The 17,082-nt window shown below is 46.5% G+C and overlaps 1 protein-coding gene across 1 annotated transcript; it reads left to right on the plus strand.

Moving 5' to 3' along the window:
• Positions 1-3,190: 3,190 nt before the first annotated feature.
• On the plus strand, positions 3,191-4,519 carry GJA8 (gap junction protein alpha 8). Its single transcript, XM_077753687.1, has one exon. It carries the CDS (start codon positions 3,191-3,193, stop codon positions 4,517-4,519), a length of 1,329 nt encoding a protein of 442 aa, XP_077609813.1.
• The last annotated feature ends 12,563 nt before the right edge of the window (positions 4,520-17,082 follow it).

Here is a 17,082-nt window from a genome sequence, read left to right on the forward strand (position 1 = left end):
TTTGAGAGAGACAGTGAGCAGGGGATGGGGGGCGGGGGGGAGAGAGAATCCCAACCAGGCTCCACACTGTCAGCACGAAGTCCAAAGCAGGGCTCAATCCCATGAACTGTGAGATCATGACCTGAGCAGAAATCAAGAGTCAGATGCTCAACTGACTGAGCACCCCCAGGCGCCCCTACAGCTTCTCTTCTTAAAAGTATAGTTGGCCCGTTTCAATAGCATGGAATTGGAAAGATTTCATCCTAAATTAGTTTCTTTCTTTCCGTTATTATGAGAGACCTTGTAACGAGACATTAAACACACACACACACACACACACACACACACACACACACATTCAATCCTGGCATTACAGCATGGAATGTAGAAGGACACTGCCCTGTTTGGCGTTAGTTTGGAAATTACTGATGGGGCGCTCAGCAGGGTCTCATGTATATCACGTATACATGCTAACTGCATGCTATACATGGTAACATACACGCAGTTCTTTGCTAACTGCAGCAAAGAACCCTGGAGTTCCCTAGACTTTAAGTAATACTGGTATTACAGACACTGAGAGATTGAGAATTTCAGATTTGAAATGATTACTGTTGCTCCCACGCACTGGTGTTTCAGGAGTGCCCGTTCTGTGAAAATCTTTGTTTTGTGTCATGATGGTTCATAGAAGATGAAGACAAATGGTCCCTGCCCCCCAAGAGCTTTTGATTCTCAAAGGGAGAAACAAGACTGACAGACACATAGTCCCGAGAGTATGTGCTTGCTGCACACATTCATTGAGGCACATGAGTGAAATACACACAGAAATCCCAAAGGCCCGATACAGTACCGAACAAGGAAGACTGTCAAAACCATGTTGATATGTCAATGGGGATAAGACATTAGCAACACTAGATTTAGTGTGTTAAAGCCAGACTTGATTTTACGGGAGTAAATGACATAAATTGCTGTTTCAACACAAATGTTACACTGAGCCATTTTATAAGAAACTTGATTTTCCTGGCTCTGCCACCAATAGGATTTATGCTTGGGCTGCCTGTATACAGGGTTTCCCATCTTTCCCCCAAAGGTGATGGAAATGGCTGCCACTCATTACAGGGCGAGCACTAGATTTAACTGTACTTTGAGGGGTGTCAAATCCAGGAGTATAACTAGACATATGTGATTGGGATTCTGAATACCTGTTTATGAGTAGAGGATCCTCTCCCCCCATCAGTACCCCCATGCCTACAAGGAAGGCTTCCCAATCCTGGAGTCATGATTAGGGAGCCACAGATGCTCTCACCTCCCAGGAGGAGAGAAGCTGCTGTCGGATGCCCCACCTAATTGAGAGTTTCTGGGGCCCCAAGAGAAGCAGCACAAAGCGGATAGTGGTTGTGCCTAACCTAAGGGCATAGGCTGGCCATTGCTCATACCCACCATCCCTGCCTGCCACCAAGGACTGTCTGGCCATGCTCCAAACCACAGGTTGGAAGGAGGCTTTAAGATGCCACTTTGTGTATCCTCTCCTAGAGATGAAAATGACACCCAATCTACCACTTTTCATCACCCATTCGAGTGGTTACCAAATATCACTGTCATTAAAAGTGGCAGGCATATTCCTTTGCTCCACAGACCTCTGATCCTGTCGGGTAGGGCGAGGCTGAAAGAAGCCTAGAGCAACATTTCTAGCATGGGCTCTTGTCCTGGTCTAAGGGCAGTGATGAGGAAACACTGCAACTCTAGAGATATTCAGGCTCGAGAAGCATCTGCCACAGATGGAGGTAGGAAGGTTTTCTTTTTCTTTTTTTAAAGTTTATTTATTTATGTATTTATTTAAGTAATCTCTACGGCCAACGTAGGGATTGAACTCATGACTCCGAGATCAAGAGTTCCACGCTCCTTGGACTGAGCCAGCTGGGTGCCCCAAAGTGGAAGTTTTGATCGTAGTCCTTCATAGGTTAGCCCAGGGTTGCTGTGGATGAATGCCCCCCGGTTTGCACACATCACCCCTGTCAGTTCAATCCTGTGTGCGTTAGTCACTGCTGTTGCTTGGGGCATTAGATGCTATCACATTTAGTGGTGTTTTTTTCCAACAAATGTTTAGCTCTATTAAAATAGCCACATGTGACAGACCCTAAAACCTTTTCATTTCGCGGGACGCTAAAAAAGTCTCGGTGGACCTTCCTCCCTGTAACATGATTCCTCTCTGAAGCACTCCCCCCGTTCTTTGGATTTAAAAGAGTTATAATAATAATAAAAAATGTTGCTCTCAACTGGTGAAGCTGTTAAAAATGGTTTCTAGATTTCAACGTAGAGGGAAAAAGAACATAAATTGAGAGTACAGGAGTTGCGGAATTGCGTAGTTCTGATTGAAAGCAATGTATCTCCACCGTGTGGTGGAAAGAAATAAGGCTTTGAGGCCAGACAAAACTGCTGCCTCTTAGCTGCCTGATCTTAGCTGGTTGAACCTCTCTGAACTTCTGTTTTCTCATCAAATCATACCGATTCAATACCTTTTGAGCTTTCACTACGTGCTGGGCTCTGTGGCAGGCATTGAGTACGGAGCAGTAAATAAAATAAAACAGGCATGGTCCATATCCTTATGAGAATTACAGTCCAGCATGATCAAATTAAATGAAATAACATAATGTCAAAAGTCTGCCACAGAGGAGATGTTCAAGGACTGTTTTTCTCCATCCACTTCCCCCCAAACACCCGATCATTACACATTCTGCCACCGTGAAAGGTAAGATGGCTGCAATTACATACACCCAAGAATTTGGTCAGGGGCCCGGCCCCCCATGGTGTAGGGCATTCAAGTGTTATGCCTCTTGAAGCTTAGTTTAGCTTGTGGTCTTGACTTAAATCCATGTAATCACGGGTTTCTATTTATGGTCAACAACGGACCCTTATTTGGGGTGGAACTCGAGGAATTACATATCTGTTGCCTCCCTTACCCTCGTAGACCACCGTTTGCCCAGTGACTGAGAACAGGTAGTAGCGTTCAACCCATTTCACAGATGAGGAAGCTAATGGAAGCAGATTCTTCGTGCCGCGTTTGTCCCCTCCTCCCAATCTGCAGAGGAAGCGCTCCATAAGGTGCCGCTTACACGCTGACGGTTCCCGTTAACTCAGAAAGGAGAGGGACTCCCGAGGGTGACAGCGCGGCCCGCTCAGCTCTTGCCTTCTGCCTCCTCCAGGTGGGTGAGACATGGGCGACTGGAGCTTCCTGGGGAACATCTTGGAGGAGGTGAACGAGCACTCCACGGTCATCGGCAGGGTGTGGCTCACGGTGCTGTTCATCTTCCGGATCCTGATCCTGGGCACTGCGGCCGAGTTCGTGTGGGGGGACGAGCAGTCGGACTTCGTGTGCAACACCCAGCAGCCCGGCTGCGAGAACGTGTGCTACGACGAGGCCTTCCCCATCTCGCACATCCGCCTGTGGGTGCTGCAGATCATCTTCGTGTCCACGCCGTCGCTCGTGTACGTGGGCCACGCCGTGCACCACGTCCGCATGGAGGAGAAACGCAAGGAGCGCGAGGCCGAGGAGCTGTGCCAGCAGGCCGGGGCCGAAGGCGGCGACAGGGCGCCGCTGGCCACCGACCAGGGCAGCGTCAAGAAGGGCAGCAACAGCAGCAAAGGCACCAAGAAGTTCCGGCTGGAGGGGACCCTGCTGAGGACCTACATCTGCCACATCGTCTTCAAGACCCTCTTCGAGGTGGGCTTCATCGTAGGCCACTACTTCCTCTACGGGTTCCGGATTCTGCCCCTGTACCGCTGCAGCAGGTGGCCCTGCCCCAACGTGGTGGACTGCTTCGTGTCCCGGCCCACCGAGAAGACCATCTTCATCCTGTTCATGCTGTCTGTGGCCTCCGTGTCCCTCTTCCTCAACATTCTGGAGATGAGCCACCTGGGCCTGAAGAGAATCCGGTCGGCCTTCAAGAGGCCGGTGGAGCAGCCCCTGGGGGAGATCCCCGAGAAGTCCCTCCACTCCATCGCCGTCTCCTCCATCCAGAAAGCCAAGGGCTACCAGCTGCTGGAAGAGGAGAAAATCGTGTCCCACTATTTCCCGCTGACCGAGGTCGGGATGGTGGAGACCAGCCCGCTCTCTGCCAAGCCTTTCGGTCAGTTTGAGGAGAAGATGGGCACAGGGCCCCTAGGGGACCTGTCCCGGGCTTACCAAGAGACCCTGCCTTCCTATGCTCAGGTGGGAGCCCAGGAGGGAGAGGGGGAGGAGCAGCCCGTGGAGGAGGGGGCGGAACCAGAGGTGGGAGACAAGACGCAGGAAGCTGAGAGAGTGAGCAGCGAAGGGCAGGAGACCCTGGCGGTGCTGGAGGGGGAGAAAGTGGAGACTCCCGAGGTCGAGGTCGAGAAGGAGGGGGAGAAGGAAGAGGTGCAGGCCGAGAAGGCGGCCAAGCAAGAGCTGCCTGCGGAGAAGTCGCCTTCGCTGTGTCCAGACCCGACCAGGGATGACACCAGACCCCTGAGCAGGCTGAGCAAAGCCAGCAGCCGGGCCAGGTCTGACGATCTAACCGTATGAAGTGTTGCCAAAGAAAGAGAGAAAAGAAAACACCCAAGTTGACATAGGGCAAGATGAAACGTAAAAGATGCCACCATGATATGGGTCTTCTGTCCCTCCCCTCACACTCACCCCTGGTTGGACAGGTATTGTGGGGGCACAATACTTGCTGTACAACTAGGAAACCACCTTTCCCCTATAAAAGGGCCACCGAGATAAATCCGTTGTCCCACCAAAGTTCCCGGTCTCAAATGACTGCCCTGCCCCTCTAGCCCAGCCGCAGTAGGGAACTCTACTTTCACTTCCATTTCTCCATCTGAATCCTTCCAATCAGAACGGGGGTTGCCTCACAGCTGTTTACCGGCCATGACTCAAGTTCACTGGCTCAGCCAGACTCTATCGCCCCAGCGCTTCCCTAGCGGACACCGCGTGACCTCGTACCAGGGGGCCCAAACTCAAATGCCTACAGGATGTGGGCAGGTGCTTTAAATTGGTGGGATGGGCCTGTCCTAACGCCATGGAACGTCTAGGGGTGTGATGACTGGGGGGGCAGAGAGCAGCTGTCGCTCAGTACCAGGCACTAATGACCGGGCAGTGTTACCACAGAAGCTTCTGAGTTTCCCACAGAATCCAGAAGCCCAAACGTCTCGGTGAAATTTCTGACATCTTTAATATCGCTAACTAAATTTTAAATATGCCACGTGGGCCAAACAAAATGCATGCAAGCCAAATTTAACCTATGGGCCACCAGTGTGTAAGGTGAGCCTACACTGGTGACCCCGGCTTTCCCGTGGAATTGGTCATGGTGTTTATGGTCTCAACTTGTGTCTAGGGCTCCCAAGTCTCATTTCACCAATTTGGAGTGTCCAGTTAATGTCATCAGTCCAGGAGATACCCAGTATTCTCACTGACCTTTCTGTCCCATCTCTGTAGCCTTTGGGTTCTGATGCAATTATATCTCTGGTGGGGAATTCTGACCTGGGCACCATCAGAGAAAGAGGGCAAGAGCCCACGCCCCCTCCCTGAGCTGAAAAGGCCTCAAGGTCTGGTTGCAGTTTTCTTCCTGGAAGAAAGAATGTCCCCTTCTGCCCTCTCCTCTCCCAATATCAGTGCTCACCCTGAGAGCCATGCCTCCTTTCATCGGGGGCTGGAGGCAAGCCCAGTCCTGAGCCAGCAGATAACCTGTCCACTGGCCTCTCTAGAGGAGAGTCAGCTCTTGGGCCTTGCCCAGACATAAGATGTGTACAAGGAGGACCATCACAGTGGTACTAGGGAGCACTTACAAAGTGGGAGCTCAAACAGCCAGAATCTCCAAGTCTAGTCCCAGGCTAGGCCTCCTCCCTCGAAGGGACACAGAGGCCAAAGGGAACAAGAAGAATCTCAAAGCTCTCCTACCCTTGACCCCTCACAACCAACACTCCTCAAACACGCAGTCCAGCCTGGGAAATCCTCAAGTACAAGTACGTATTTCCCACAGGGAGCAATTTTTACCTAGAGCCGATCAATTCCCAGAGCTGAGGGACAAAATGATAATCAGGGTGGTTTATCTGAACCAAAGCGATGCTTCACGGGATAGAAACCAAGTGGCAGAGATCTGGACATGGGACCACCAGGGAACCCGAGGGAAGTACCCAGAGAACTGCCTTAATTCTGTCTTCCCCCAGCCAGCGCCATCCTGAAGTATGCAGTTCCCTTTGGCTGCCCTCTGATTATTATCCCCTTCCTTTTAAGATATTCATTCTAGAGAAGCCAAAGCCTCCTCCCACACTATTCCTCCCCATACGACTATTCCTCACCCCCCATTCCTTGCTGCCGCATTCTAAAGCAAAGTGGGCCAGAAATTAAATTCGTTCGAAGGTATGGTTCTTCGATAAATACTCCAGGGAAATGTGACATTTTCAAAGAGACAGCCTAAAATATATCCTACCCAGGTTAATCCAAAGTGACAAACTTCGAATGAAAGAATGTATCAGGCAGTGTATAGTTGAATAGAAGAGATCTAGTTATCTCAGAGACACGTGACTTTCTGGCTACTGCTTGACTCTTCCCCTGGCAATCAACACCGCTCCACCCAAAACTTCTCTATAGTGAGACAAGTCACAAGTCACAAGTCCCCATTGGGCCTGGGGACCAGACCCTGCGCCACTGCACTGACCCCAATGGCTGCACCACTGCTCCTACGGGTTTGCTCCTGCACACTCATTTGAAGAAGACATAAACTCAGAGCCTGAGAACAGCTTGCTCATTACCAGAACGGAGTGTCTATCTCCACAAAGACCTCACCCGAAAAAGAGAATTGCCCCCTGCTTGGACTGAAAACTGCTGGTGCAGGGGTGAAGGCTGCTGGCCTCCTTGTCTCGGCTGGGGCATAAGCCTGTGAGTGAGTGTATTTCCTGGGAGGGAGCAGGATCCTGTCTCAGTTGTCTGTACCTAGACACCCCGCCACTGGGGTTCCAAATGGAAGTTGCCATTTTCCCTCTTAGTCTTCCAATAATAGAGGAAGGCTATTCGGGGGGAGAAATAGACACAGGCATCAAGGGACCAGGATTTTTTTTTTTTCTATTTCTGCCATTTAGTAGCTGTGCTATTGTCATCCCTTAATCTCTATGTAGCTTGGTTTTCTGTCGACAAACTAGAGATGGTATTTGCCACCAACCTACCTCCAGGGGTATCGTTAAGGATGAGCCAGCTGTCTGCCAAGCCTGGAGCCGGCCGGGTGTGTCGCCACTCCCTGAAACGTTCTTCTAGCAGCAGGGAGGCTGGGAAGAAAGGGAGGTAGGTGCTCTCCATGCCGCCTTCTCGTCCTCCCTTGCAATTACCTAGTGAGAGTTTTTCCAACTCAGAATAGACACTCTGGAGGTCAGTTTTCTCAGAGAAGGCTCAAAACAGAATCTGGACCCCGGATGTTGAGTAGGAACCCGAGGCTCTTTGGCCTTGAGAAACATCTGGGGACAGACTGGCAATTCCTTTCATCCCCTGGAAAATGTCCCTTGTTCCATTCACAGGCAGCTGTGTGTCCGTGGAGGCCTTGACGCTGTACAGCTGAGTCCCTCAGTATCTGTTTTGAGGCAAATAATTATGACCAACTCAGGATTATAATCTCCCCCCCCACTCCCCCCTCACCCTGGGCTATGGTAGGTCGAACTTTAAATCCTACTCTAGGTCCTTTCCTTGTTAGATTAACATCCTTAGGGCAGGTACACCTACTGATAAAAAGAAGCAATGAACAGCTAGATATCCAAAGTACAGCTTGCTCCAAAGGAAAAGGGCCAATCACTTAATAGCAGTTATAACGCCTCATGGGGAAGATCTGTGACAGGAAGGGACAGAGTAACTCAAAGTTCAGTTAGCAAATTTCAAACCTGGCTCTCTAATCCCTAGGCCTAGCATTTGGGGCAATCTAAAAAGGCCTATCTGCTTTTCACCTTGACTCTGCAACTTGCCACACAGGTGACACATACAACACAGAATTAGACAAACACTCCTGAGGGTCACTGTGTCCTGGGGATAAGATTTTCCCACGAAGAACAATGAAGGTCAAGTCAGGAGTGTTGGCAGCCCCTCACTGACTCTCAGGACCCCAAGATGTCACTTCCCTGCTCTATATGACAATTTTCCCCCGGTTAATTGGGGGGGGGGGGGGGTAACGCATTTTGCCCCTCCTAGACAAGATAGAACAAGTGAATTGATACCCAGGAAACACCATGAGCATACTAGAAGAGATGAGTGGGTGTTTTTAAAAATTCAGTAATTTGGAAATCAAGGAAAGGGAGGGCGGCCTTATCCAAAGTTGCCGGAAGTCTTTATTGTAAAATGCATACTGAAGCAAGGACAGTCACCACTTCAACTCCTGCACAGATTGTTGACTAAGATCCGGACAGAAAGTCAGCTAATAAGTCAAGTGGAGGAAGTCAGTGAAGGGGGAAAATGGGCAATGTTTCTGTAGTCCTGAATTCCCAAGAGTTACACCATGAAAAGAGAACGTTTTTTAATCACACAAGAGCTCATTGCTCAAGGTGATGCTACAGGTAGACAGTTTCCTAGGACTCATGCGTAGAGATGCACCAGCCCCTGAGACCTGAGTCTCTGACTCATGGCAGAAGGGAGCCCCTGGATACTGGCAGAGCTGTGTGCAGGAACTCTCCGGCTTAAGCCATCTGGAAGGCGCTGGACAAGGCTAATGTGGGCAGCTGCTCTCTGTGAGTTCCTGGGCAGGGTCGTTGGGTCATGCTCAGGGTGAAAAGGAAGGATCCCACCCACACAGTCTATCCCACCCCGCTCCTCCTCTCTCCTTCCGCCGACCCCAAATTATTCCTCCATGCAAATGACCACACAACCCAAGTTAGCAAAATTTAGATGATGAAGGTTTGCCTGGTTGGATGGAAAACTCCCCTAAGCATAAATCCAATCTGTAAAATGAAGTAAGTGTGTGCCTAGAAGTGATACTGAAATAGTCAGGGAGACTTTCCCTTCTTGTAATCACCGTATTATAGCTAAGTATGTAACCAGGAAGGAAGGAGAAAAAGGAAACAAAACTCTAGGTTCAGCAGGTAGATAAAAGAAAGATTTTTAGGAAAGACAAGTCATTCTCCGCTGCCCTGGACACTGCAGCTCCCAAAGTCGGCCACCAAGATAGCAACAGGACATACTGTAAGCTCCAGCCCCACTTCCTTCTGGAAGCTCTTTCTCCGGGGCAGACCCAGGATTCTGGAAGAATTCGTGAGGTTTCCTGGAGGGAAAAATAGATGGCCTCATTGCCTTTGTCTGCAAAATTTTCCGTCTAGGAAACAGGATTCGTCGAGACTCAGCTAAGGAGCACATTCCTAACAAATTTCCTGGGGAAATCTCTGGCAAGGGAGAGAGACATCATGGGGATTGTGTCCTGAATTCTCCGACCCTCCACATCCTTATGTTAGAGCTAATAGTCACATGTTAGACTGTTACAAAACAAATAAAACTAACTTGACTTTTCGCCATCTTTGTTTTTTTCTTTTGACTGGTCAACGAAGCTAGGCTGTGGAGAGACTGGCCCAATTCGTGGTTATCCTTCCTTTGGAATTAGGGGGTTGGGGAACCAGAGGACTGGGATATGGGGAGGAGGGCAGTGGTATTCTGGCAAACATTTCACAACTTGCTCTCTGCAGGGTAAAGAAGCCCTTGTTTATAGCGTTTGCCAACTTCCTCTGTGTAAATTCTCTAACCACTGCCTACTAATTCCGGGCTTCCAACAAAATGTCATTGAGAACAGAGCTGGGGAGAGAGGTATAGTTGCACCATATTATAAAAGATTTCCACCTGACGATAGATATAAATAACCTCATTAGCATAGGTACTAGTCAAATAATTAAGAAGTGATGCGCTTTCAATATATATTACCTTGTGTCTCACATTTTCCTTAAGTTTATGTAGTTTAATTGATAATAATGACTACCTAACAGCTGGCTTACAAAACTCCAGGAAATTTAGCAAATGATTCTTATGGGCCAGTGTAAGTAGTTCACTTCAGCTCACCACTGAGTAAAATCCTAAAATCCTTCAACAACTCTTCATTACCTACCCAGTAAATTCTAAATTCCTCAACACAGCTTACAAAGCCTTCCTAACTGACCTCAACCCACCTAATATGACATCCGTTTTTACCTGCCCAGGATCTATTCTCCCTTCTCCTATAATAACATCTCGATCTTATCTAGGGTAAACACACTTCCTCAGTTGGAGGAACTTGGTAGAACTCTAAGTAATGGCTATCTGACTTCCCCTGGTCAAAGGTCAGTTATTTTTTTATCCAAATGGGCCAATCATACCTTCCCTCCCTGGAACGCAGATTTTGAGTGGAGTAACAGAGAGATGCAACGCGGTTGGACTTCATTCATCTTGACAAAAGTCCCTGAACAGACTTACAGTGAGTTCTGGGCCATGCTTGGTTTCTCTTTTTCCAGAGATCCTGCTCATTAGCCTTCAGTTACCTGTGTGCACTTCAGTTTGTAGAACTACCCCACAGTTTTGTTCATTTGTTTGTTTCATTTAACATAGCCAAAATCATCTCTGTCGCTTGCGGTCAATACCACCTTGCTAGCCTCATCTCCCACATACACCCATGTGTACATGTCCCAGCCTTCTGGGACCATTGATTGGCCAGTTCCCAATAGAAACAGCCCTAGCCCATAGAGATGAGAATGAATTCCGTGATGTTTCAGGACTCTGTCCTGGCTTGCCTTTTTCTCCATGGTCAGCTCCTTCTCACCCTTCAACATTCAGCTCAGTTGTCTCCTTCTTTATAAACTTCCACAAAGTTCCCAAGACAGGGTGAGTTAGTTGCTCCCTTGTCTGTGATCCCTTGATACCTGTGTGCACTTCTACCATAGCATTTATCAAATTGTTTTATCTCTTGCTTTTCTCTCAGCTGACTGCAAGCAACTTTAGGATAGAGATTTCATCCTATAGATCGCTGAAGATTGAGTACTTAGTGCAGTGCCTGGAACATAGTAATGTTTGGTGGATGCATGAGTGAGGACTGAGACATCTCCTAAGGTGGGAGGGAAATAATTGGCAAGCACTCCCCATCATCCAAGGGACATACTGGAGGTTGACACTACACAGGAATATATCTGAGAAAGACTCCCTAAAGGTCCCAGGAGTTCCAGGCTTGAAGGAGCCTTGCTCTCTCATAAATAAAAGAAGGGGGTGGGGGAAGAGATTTTCATATGAATTGCTGGATGTCATTACCCAGAGCAAACTTGGAAGCCATATGTTGAAGATGGCAGGCAGTCTTTGAATGATTGTAGATCAGAGGGCCTCCTCTCCCTACCCATTTCTATTTGGACTTTTGAGCTTTGAATTAAATAAAAATAAACTTTATTGTGTTAGTCCTCTGATAGCTCAAGGTTTATCTGTTATAGGATCTAGCAACCCCTTATGTATTTATAGAATCTGAAGTTAAATGTGGTTATAACAAAAACCTAAAAACTGCTGCTTTGGCTTACCAGTTGAACAGTGAGTGGTAAAGAAATGAAAATCAAAGGCTACAAGGCTAGAGCTCCAGTCTAGACCATGCACATAGTTAGTAAAAATGTCACCTGTGATGATTTATGTATCAGTTTTCTGTTGCTGAGTAACAAATCACTCCAGAACCTAGTGTCTTAAGACAAATGACCATTTATCATCTCTCACAGTTTCTGTGGGTCAGGAATTCTGGAGCAGCTTGAGCTCTCTCACAAGGTTGCAGTCAGAATTTGACAGGGTCTGCCATTGCAGGGTGGTCAGACCCACTCACTCACATAACTACATGACTAGCAAGTTAGTGCTCATAGGTTGGTTACTCTTATATCTACTTGAGGGTCTTCTAAGTTGGTGGCTGGTTTCCCCCTAGAGCAAGTGAACCAAGAGATCAAGGCAAAACTTCCATATCTTTTATGACCTAACCTTAGAAGCCCCATACCATGACTTCCACCATATTTTATTGGTCACTTTCCCTCAGACTGTTCCAACTCCTGTGGAAAGAATGAACTAGTGAGGAGGAAGATTTGAGGTAAAGACATCAACTATGTTTCCTTTTCCTTTGTTTTAATGCTTTCATTGTACATATGATATGTGTTTTAGTCTGCTCCAAATGCTCTTGGAAGTAGACAGAATTTGAATAGATGGTAACAAAAATGCTAATTCTAGATTCTACCATGAGGGAAGCCCTTAGGCAATGACAGTGTCTGGTCATGACTCCTTTGGCTAGGACAGAGTTTTGAGAGGCTTTCCCTCTCTAATGCTCAGCTTTGCTGAAAACTGTTCAGTTTTTCTAATTCATCCAGGTTTTCCCGTGGTATTTTCCTATCTTTCTCACTTACTATAGTTATCATCTCTACACTGGCTGGACCTATAGATGGAAGAAAGAGCAAAGCATCTCCAGAATTGAGTTGGACTAATAAAACCTACAGAAAACGGATGAGACCAAATAAATGTGAGCCAAACCGCAAGAGTATAACATGACCCCAAAATCCTCAATCATGCCTTGAAGGCAGACACAATGACAAGGGATTTTCTTATGGCATTATGATAAATATGGACATTTCTAATGTCTCTCAGATCAGCATTTCAACTTTCTCCAATTTCTTTTTTCATGTCTGTATCAGACTAAGCCATAATTTCTTGGACAACTCTGTATCTTTCTTTTTTTTTTAATGTTTTATTTATTTCTGAGAAAGAGAGAGAGAGCATGAGCAGGGGAGGGTCAGAGAGGGAGAGAAACACAGAATCCGAAGCAGGCTCCAGGCTCTGAGCTAGCTGTCAGCACAGAGCCCGACGCGGGGCTCGAACCCACAAACCGTGAGATCATGACCTGAGCCGAAGTTGGACGCTTAATTGACTGAGCCACCCAGGCACCCCTGTATCTTCCTTTAATTACAAACTAATTATCTTTTCCTTAAATATTTTTTAGATACTTACTTATCCAGTAGACAAAGACCCTTCTTGTTGACTTTTTAAAAATCCTTTGAGCTAATTACTGTGTCTAGTTAGGTTCTACACGTACACTGAGACAGATGAGACTCTCGTCTTTACAGATGAGTAAGAGACAAGGAAAATAACAACAAAGAGACAGCTAACCACCTGGAGTCTATGAAAGGTCTCACAGGCACGAGAAGAAAACAAACAGTGGACACCAAGAGTAAAAGAATAGTGTAATTTCACTCTCCTTAAAAAATAAAAGTATTAAATAAAAAGTATAAAAGCTTAAAATCTGTTCTGTGCTCTCAAAAAACTTTAAAGAAAAGCATGGGCTCTGTAAAGCAAGAGATGAAACAGAAGATAACAAGATGGTACATTGAATTGGAAAAGGAGCTGATAGTAAGCAAAGCCACAGCAGAATTTAAGAACAGAAAGAACAGAATTAGCAACACATAAAGCCGAATCAGTATTGTAAAGAGTATCAGGAATTGTCCCAGAATGCCAAGAGGAGGAACAAAGACTTGGAAATTATCACAGAGGAGACAACAGATATGGAGAGAAGGCAATAGAAATCCAACACATAAATATGGATCCTCCTGAAAGAGAGTCAGGACAAGAGAACAATAAGTATCAGAGATGTAATGGGAGGAAACTTCCTAAGAAGGTGATAATAGACCTGAAAACACAAATTGAGAGGAATTCATCATGTACCAAGGGGAAAAAAATCTAGACAAAGTTTGATTTGCAAGTATAAAGACATAATCCTGCAAATTTGGAAATAAAAGAAAACAACCCTTGTTATTGTTTATGTACTGCTGTGTTATGTTATGTTTTCATATTCTTGTCCAGTTGTGGACATAGGGTAGGTGTCGGAGGCCGCGCCGACTCCGACAGGTCCAGGGGTCCCTGAAGGATGGACGGTGTCGGCGAGAGAGAATGAGAGAGCCCCGAGATTCTTTCTGATCACCAGGCAGGCATCTCTGTCCTGTCGGTTTTTTGTGTCTTTATTTGAAGGTCCAGCAACAACATGAAGTCAGAGAAAGGAATTTCTACAATGGGAGGCCTTTTGCGATAACAAGTTTTTGATATTCTGCAGAATTATCTCAGTCATAGTGAATTTACAACCAAGGAATTAACAGGATGCTCTTAGTGAAAAACAGGATAATATATAGGTTAAGTTGTATATAGATAAGCTAGGAGTCATTCTGTCTGGCTCTCAAGAGGATGAATGTTTCTGAATTGGTTTGTGTGTGGAAGTCCTCATGGGGGCCCTAAATGTGTCCATCTTGGCACCTGGGTTTATGTTTTAGCTACTCTTATCTATCCTCATCCCAGTTGCCAGTGTAAGGGAGGGTGTTTGTGGAATGTAGGCCTTGAGGAAGGGACTGCCATACATCACCAATTAGTAAGTTATGTTCTGTACTTATCTGTACCTTAACTATAAATTAGGCTCTTCTGATATGGGACCAGGCTCAATAGTAACTCTTGTGTTCTTAACCCCCTTTATTATCTAAGTCTTGGATCTGCAAGGCACATAGGAAGAGCCTTTTGACGATCGCCCATAGAGCTTTCATCTAAAGTCTCTTTTGTAAAGGCAGGAATATGCTTTTCCTTATGAGGTATCTGTATTCAGAATATGGGTCTGATATGGAATATTGGGAGGCCTGGTCAATACCAGCAGGCTTATATCCAACATGAGCTAATGGTAGCAGAAGGAGATACCAGTTTTCATTTCTCATGGGAGGAGCTGCAAACATTGTCACTTCCTTGCCATGATTGCCATCCAGAGAGGCCGGTTCGGCTCCCGGCAGGTAGGATCCCACCCTGTCCATAGGAGGTGAGGCTTCCTGGGAAGAAAATAGATATTTCAGTGTCAAATCCTGAAAAGAGAAAGAGTCTTGCTTGGAATAGGAAGAAAGGGGAACTCCTTTCTCTGCCTGAAAGGAGAAAGTCCTGGAATCGAATAAGTGCCAATGTGTCCAATATGCTTCCAAGGAAACAGAGCAATGGCATCTGCCATATACAGAGAGGCAAGTCAGGGACTAAGTTAGCGAATGAGTTGTTACCTGTTGAGATCTAAGAATAGTATCTGGCACATAGCCAGGACTTGGTAAGTAGTGGTTATCATCACCATGATAAATATTATTCTATGTGATATAATTACTCATTGTCTTGTGACATGTGACTAGCATAGTTTTATTATTAAACGCTGTACCTTAAGACTCCGCTGAGATACAGAGATTTAAGGGAAGGGTTTATGCACTTGGTCTTGAGGGGCTGAGAGAAGTGCTCCACTCCCCCCCCACCCAGAGGTCACTGTTGGTCATGGGGATTGGTAATAGAAGCCAAGGTGAGGACAAGAATGCAAAAAGTCATGCCTCTCAGTTTTAGCCATTCCTCCCAGTGCTTTGAGAGTCAATTGGACATTAATCTAGTATGAAGGCTTCTAGAGACATTCTGCAATCCAAAGCAAGGGTAGTAGTTCTTTGGGTCACCCAGGCCTGTCCTTGACCTGGAAACAGGTATTACAAGGCATAAATTCCTGAATGGTGCCATTCAAAGCTTTGCACAGAGCTGGGGCCAGTGGGACTACATACGTTTCTCTGCTATGTCAACTTCAGAGACCCGGATTCCCACCATGCATCCCAGGAAGCCACCAAAGTAAACTGTTTGCCTTGATATACTCTCCCAGAATTCTGTACTTTCACACAACGTTGAATCTCACTTGGGTGAGATTCCCTTTCATCATGTGTAGACAAATGCCTACACGGTAGCATCTGGGCTGGCATCTACCTGCATCCCTGATAGCTGTAGCCTGGAACACAAAGATATCTGGTTTGACTCTCCTATAGTAGGCCTGCTTCCACTGTTCTCTAGCCTTCTGGATAAGGGATTGGACATTTGACAGGTAGTCTGGGCTGCTTAGAATGGCAGAGCTCAATTCCAAGAGAGATACCTTCCCTTGTGTGTAATAAATTTGTGAGTCTCAGCCACTCAGATTATAGTACTCTAAACGCTCAAGTCCTCAATGCCACATGCACTCAAGACTGCTTCAGGGTAGGGGAACCTGGATGGCTTAGTCAGTTAAGCTTCCGACTTCAGCTCTCGTGGTTCATGGGTTCAAGCCCATGTCGGGCTCTATGCCAACAGCTCAGAGTCTGGAGCCTGCTTCAGATTCTGTGTCTCCCTCTCTCTGCCCCACCCCTGCTTACACACACACACACTCTCTCTCTCTCTCAAAAATAAGTAAACATTAAAAGAAAATTTTTTTAAAGACTTCTTTAGGGTATTGACTGCAGCTCCTCCCACACTGGGTCATTGCTCTCAGCTGGGGCCCACTTCTAGTGCTATGAGGCTGCAGGATCCGTAGGAACTAGCTAGAGCCCTAGCAGGAAAGGATAAGCTTCACAGTAGTGAAGCCTTCGTGAAATGAGTATTGAATGGATGAAGCAGTGATTCAGTCTATAGTTGAGCCACTCCAAGGGAGAGGATTGCTCCAACTCGAAGCTATTTCCTGAAATAACTCATCTTCAGACCCTTAGCTTCATTTAACTTCCAGCCTTGTGTCTTAACATCTATCTCCAGAGGCCATATCAATTCTACCCATTCTTTCACAACTAGACAGCTATCATGTTCCTGAGTCTCCTTACTTCCATCAGGCTCACCTCGGAGCATGCTCCAATACATCTCTGCTCCACTTAAAGAGTGGTACAAAGACTGTAGTACTCCCCGTGTGGGCTGATGGGTAGCAAGTACAATGAGATTATCACCCTCTTGTTATAGATGGTGTGCTGTTTTTGTTATTAAATGAGAAGTTACTTGGTTAGCTATGTATGCTAAAAATATCATCTGCCTTCCCACTCTTCCTCGCTTGTAATTACTCAGTTGTTTGGCATGGCCAAGTTGTAACATTTAAAACACGATGCCTGAATTATCGTCTAACTCATTATACTCATCATTAACTTCATCTTATTAGCCATGACCATTACAAAATGGAATCACCACTCAAAATAAGATGTTAGCTCAGACGCCCCCTCCCATCTTCTGCCTCGGAAATTAAAGGCTACCCTGCATTACATCAGCGTTTGGATTTTCAGACCGCCTCAGTTTCTCTCCCTTTAGCCAGGCCCTCTCTAATTAGGCCCCCA

The sequence above is a fragment of the Crocuta crocuta genome, unplaced genomic scaffold (genome assembly GCF_008692635.1).
Source record: "Crocuta crocuta isolate KB4526 unplaced genomic scaffold, BGI_CrCroc_1.0 scaffold620, whole genome shotgun sequence".
NCBI classification, from domain to species: Eukaryota; Metazoa; Chordata; class Mammalia; order Carnivora; family Hyaenidae; genus Crocuta; species Crocuta crocuta.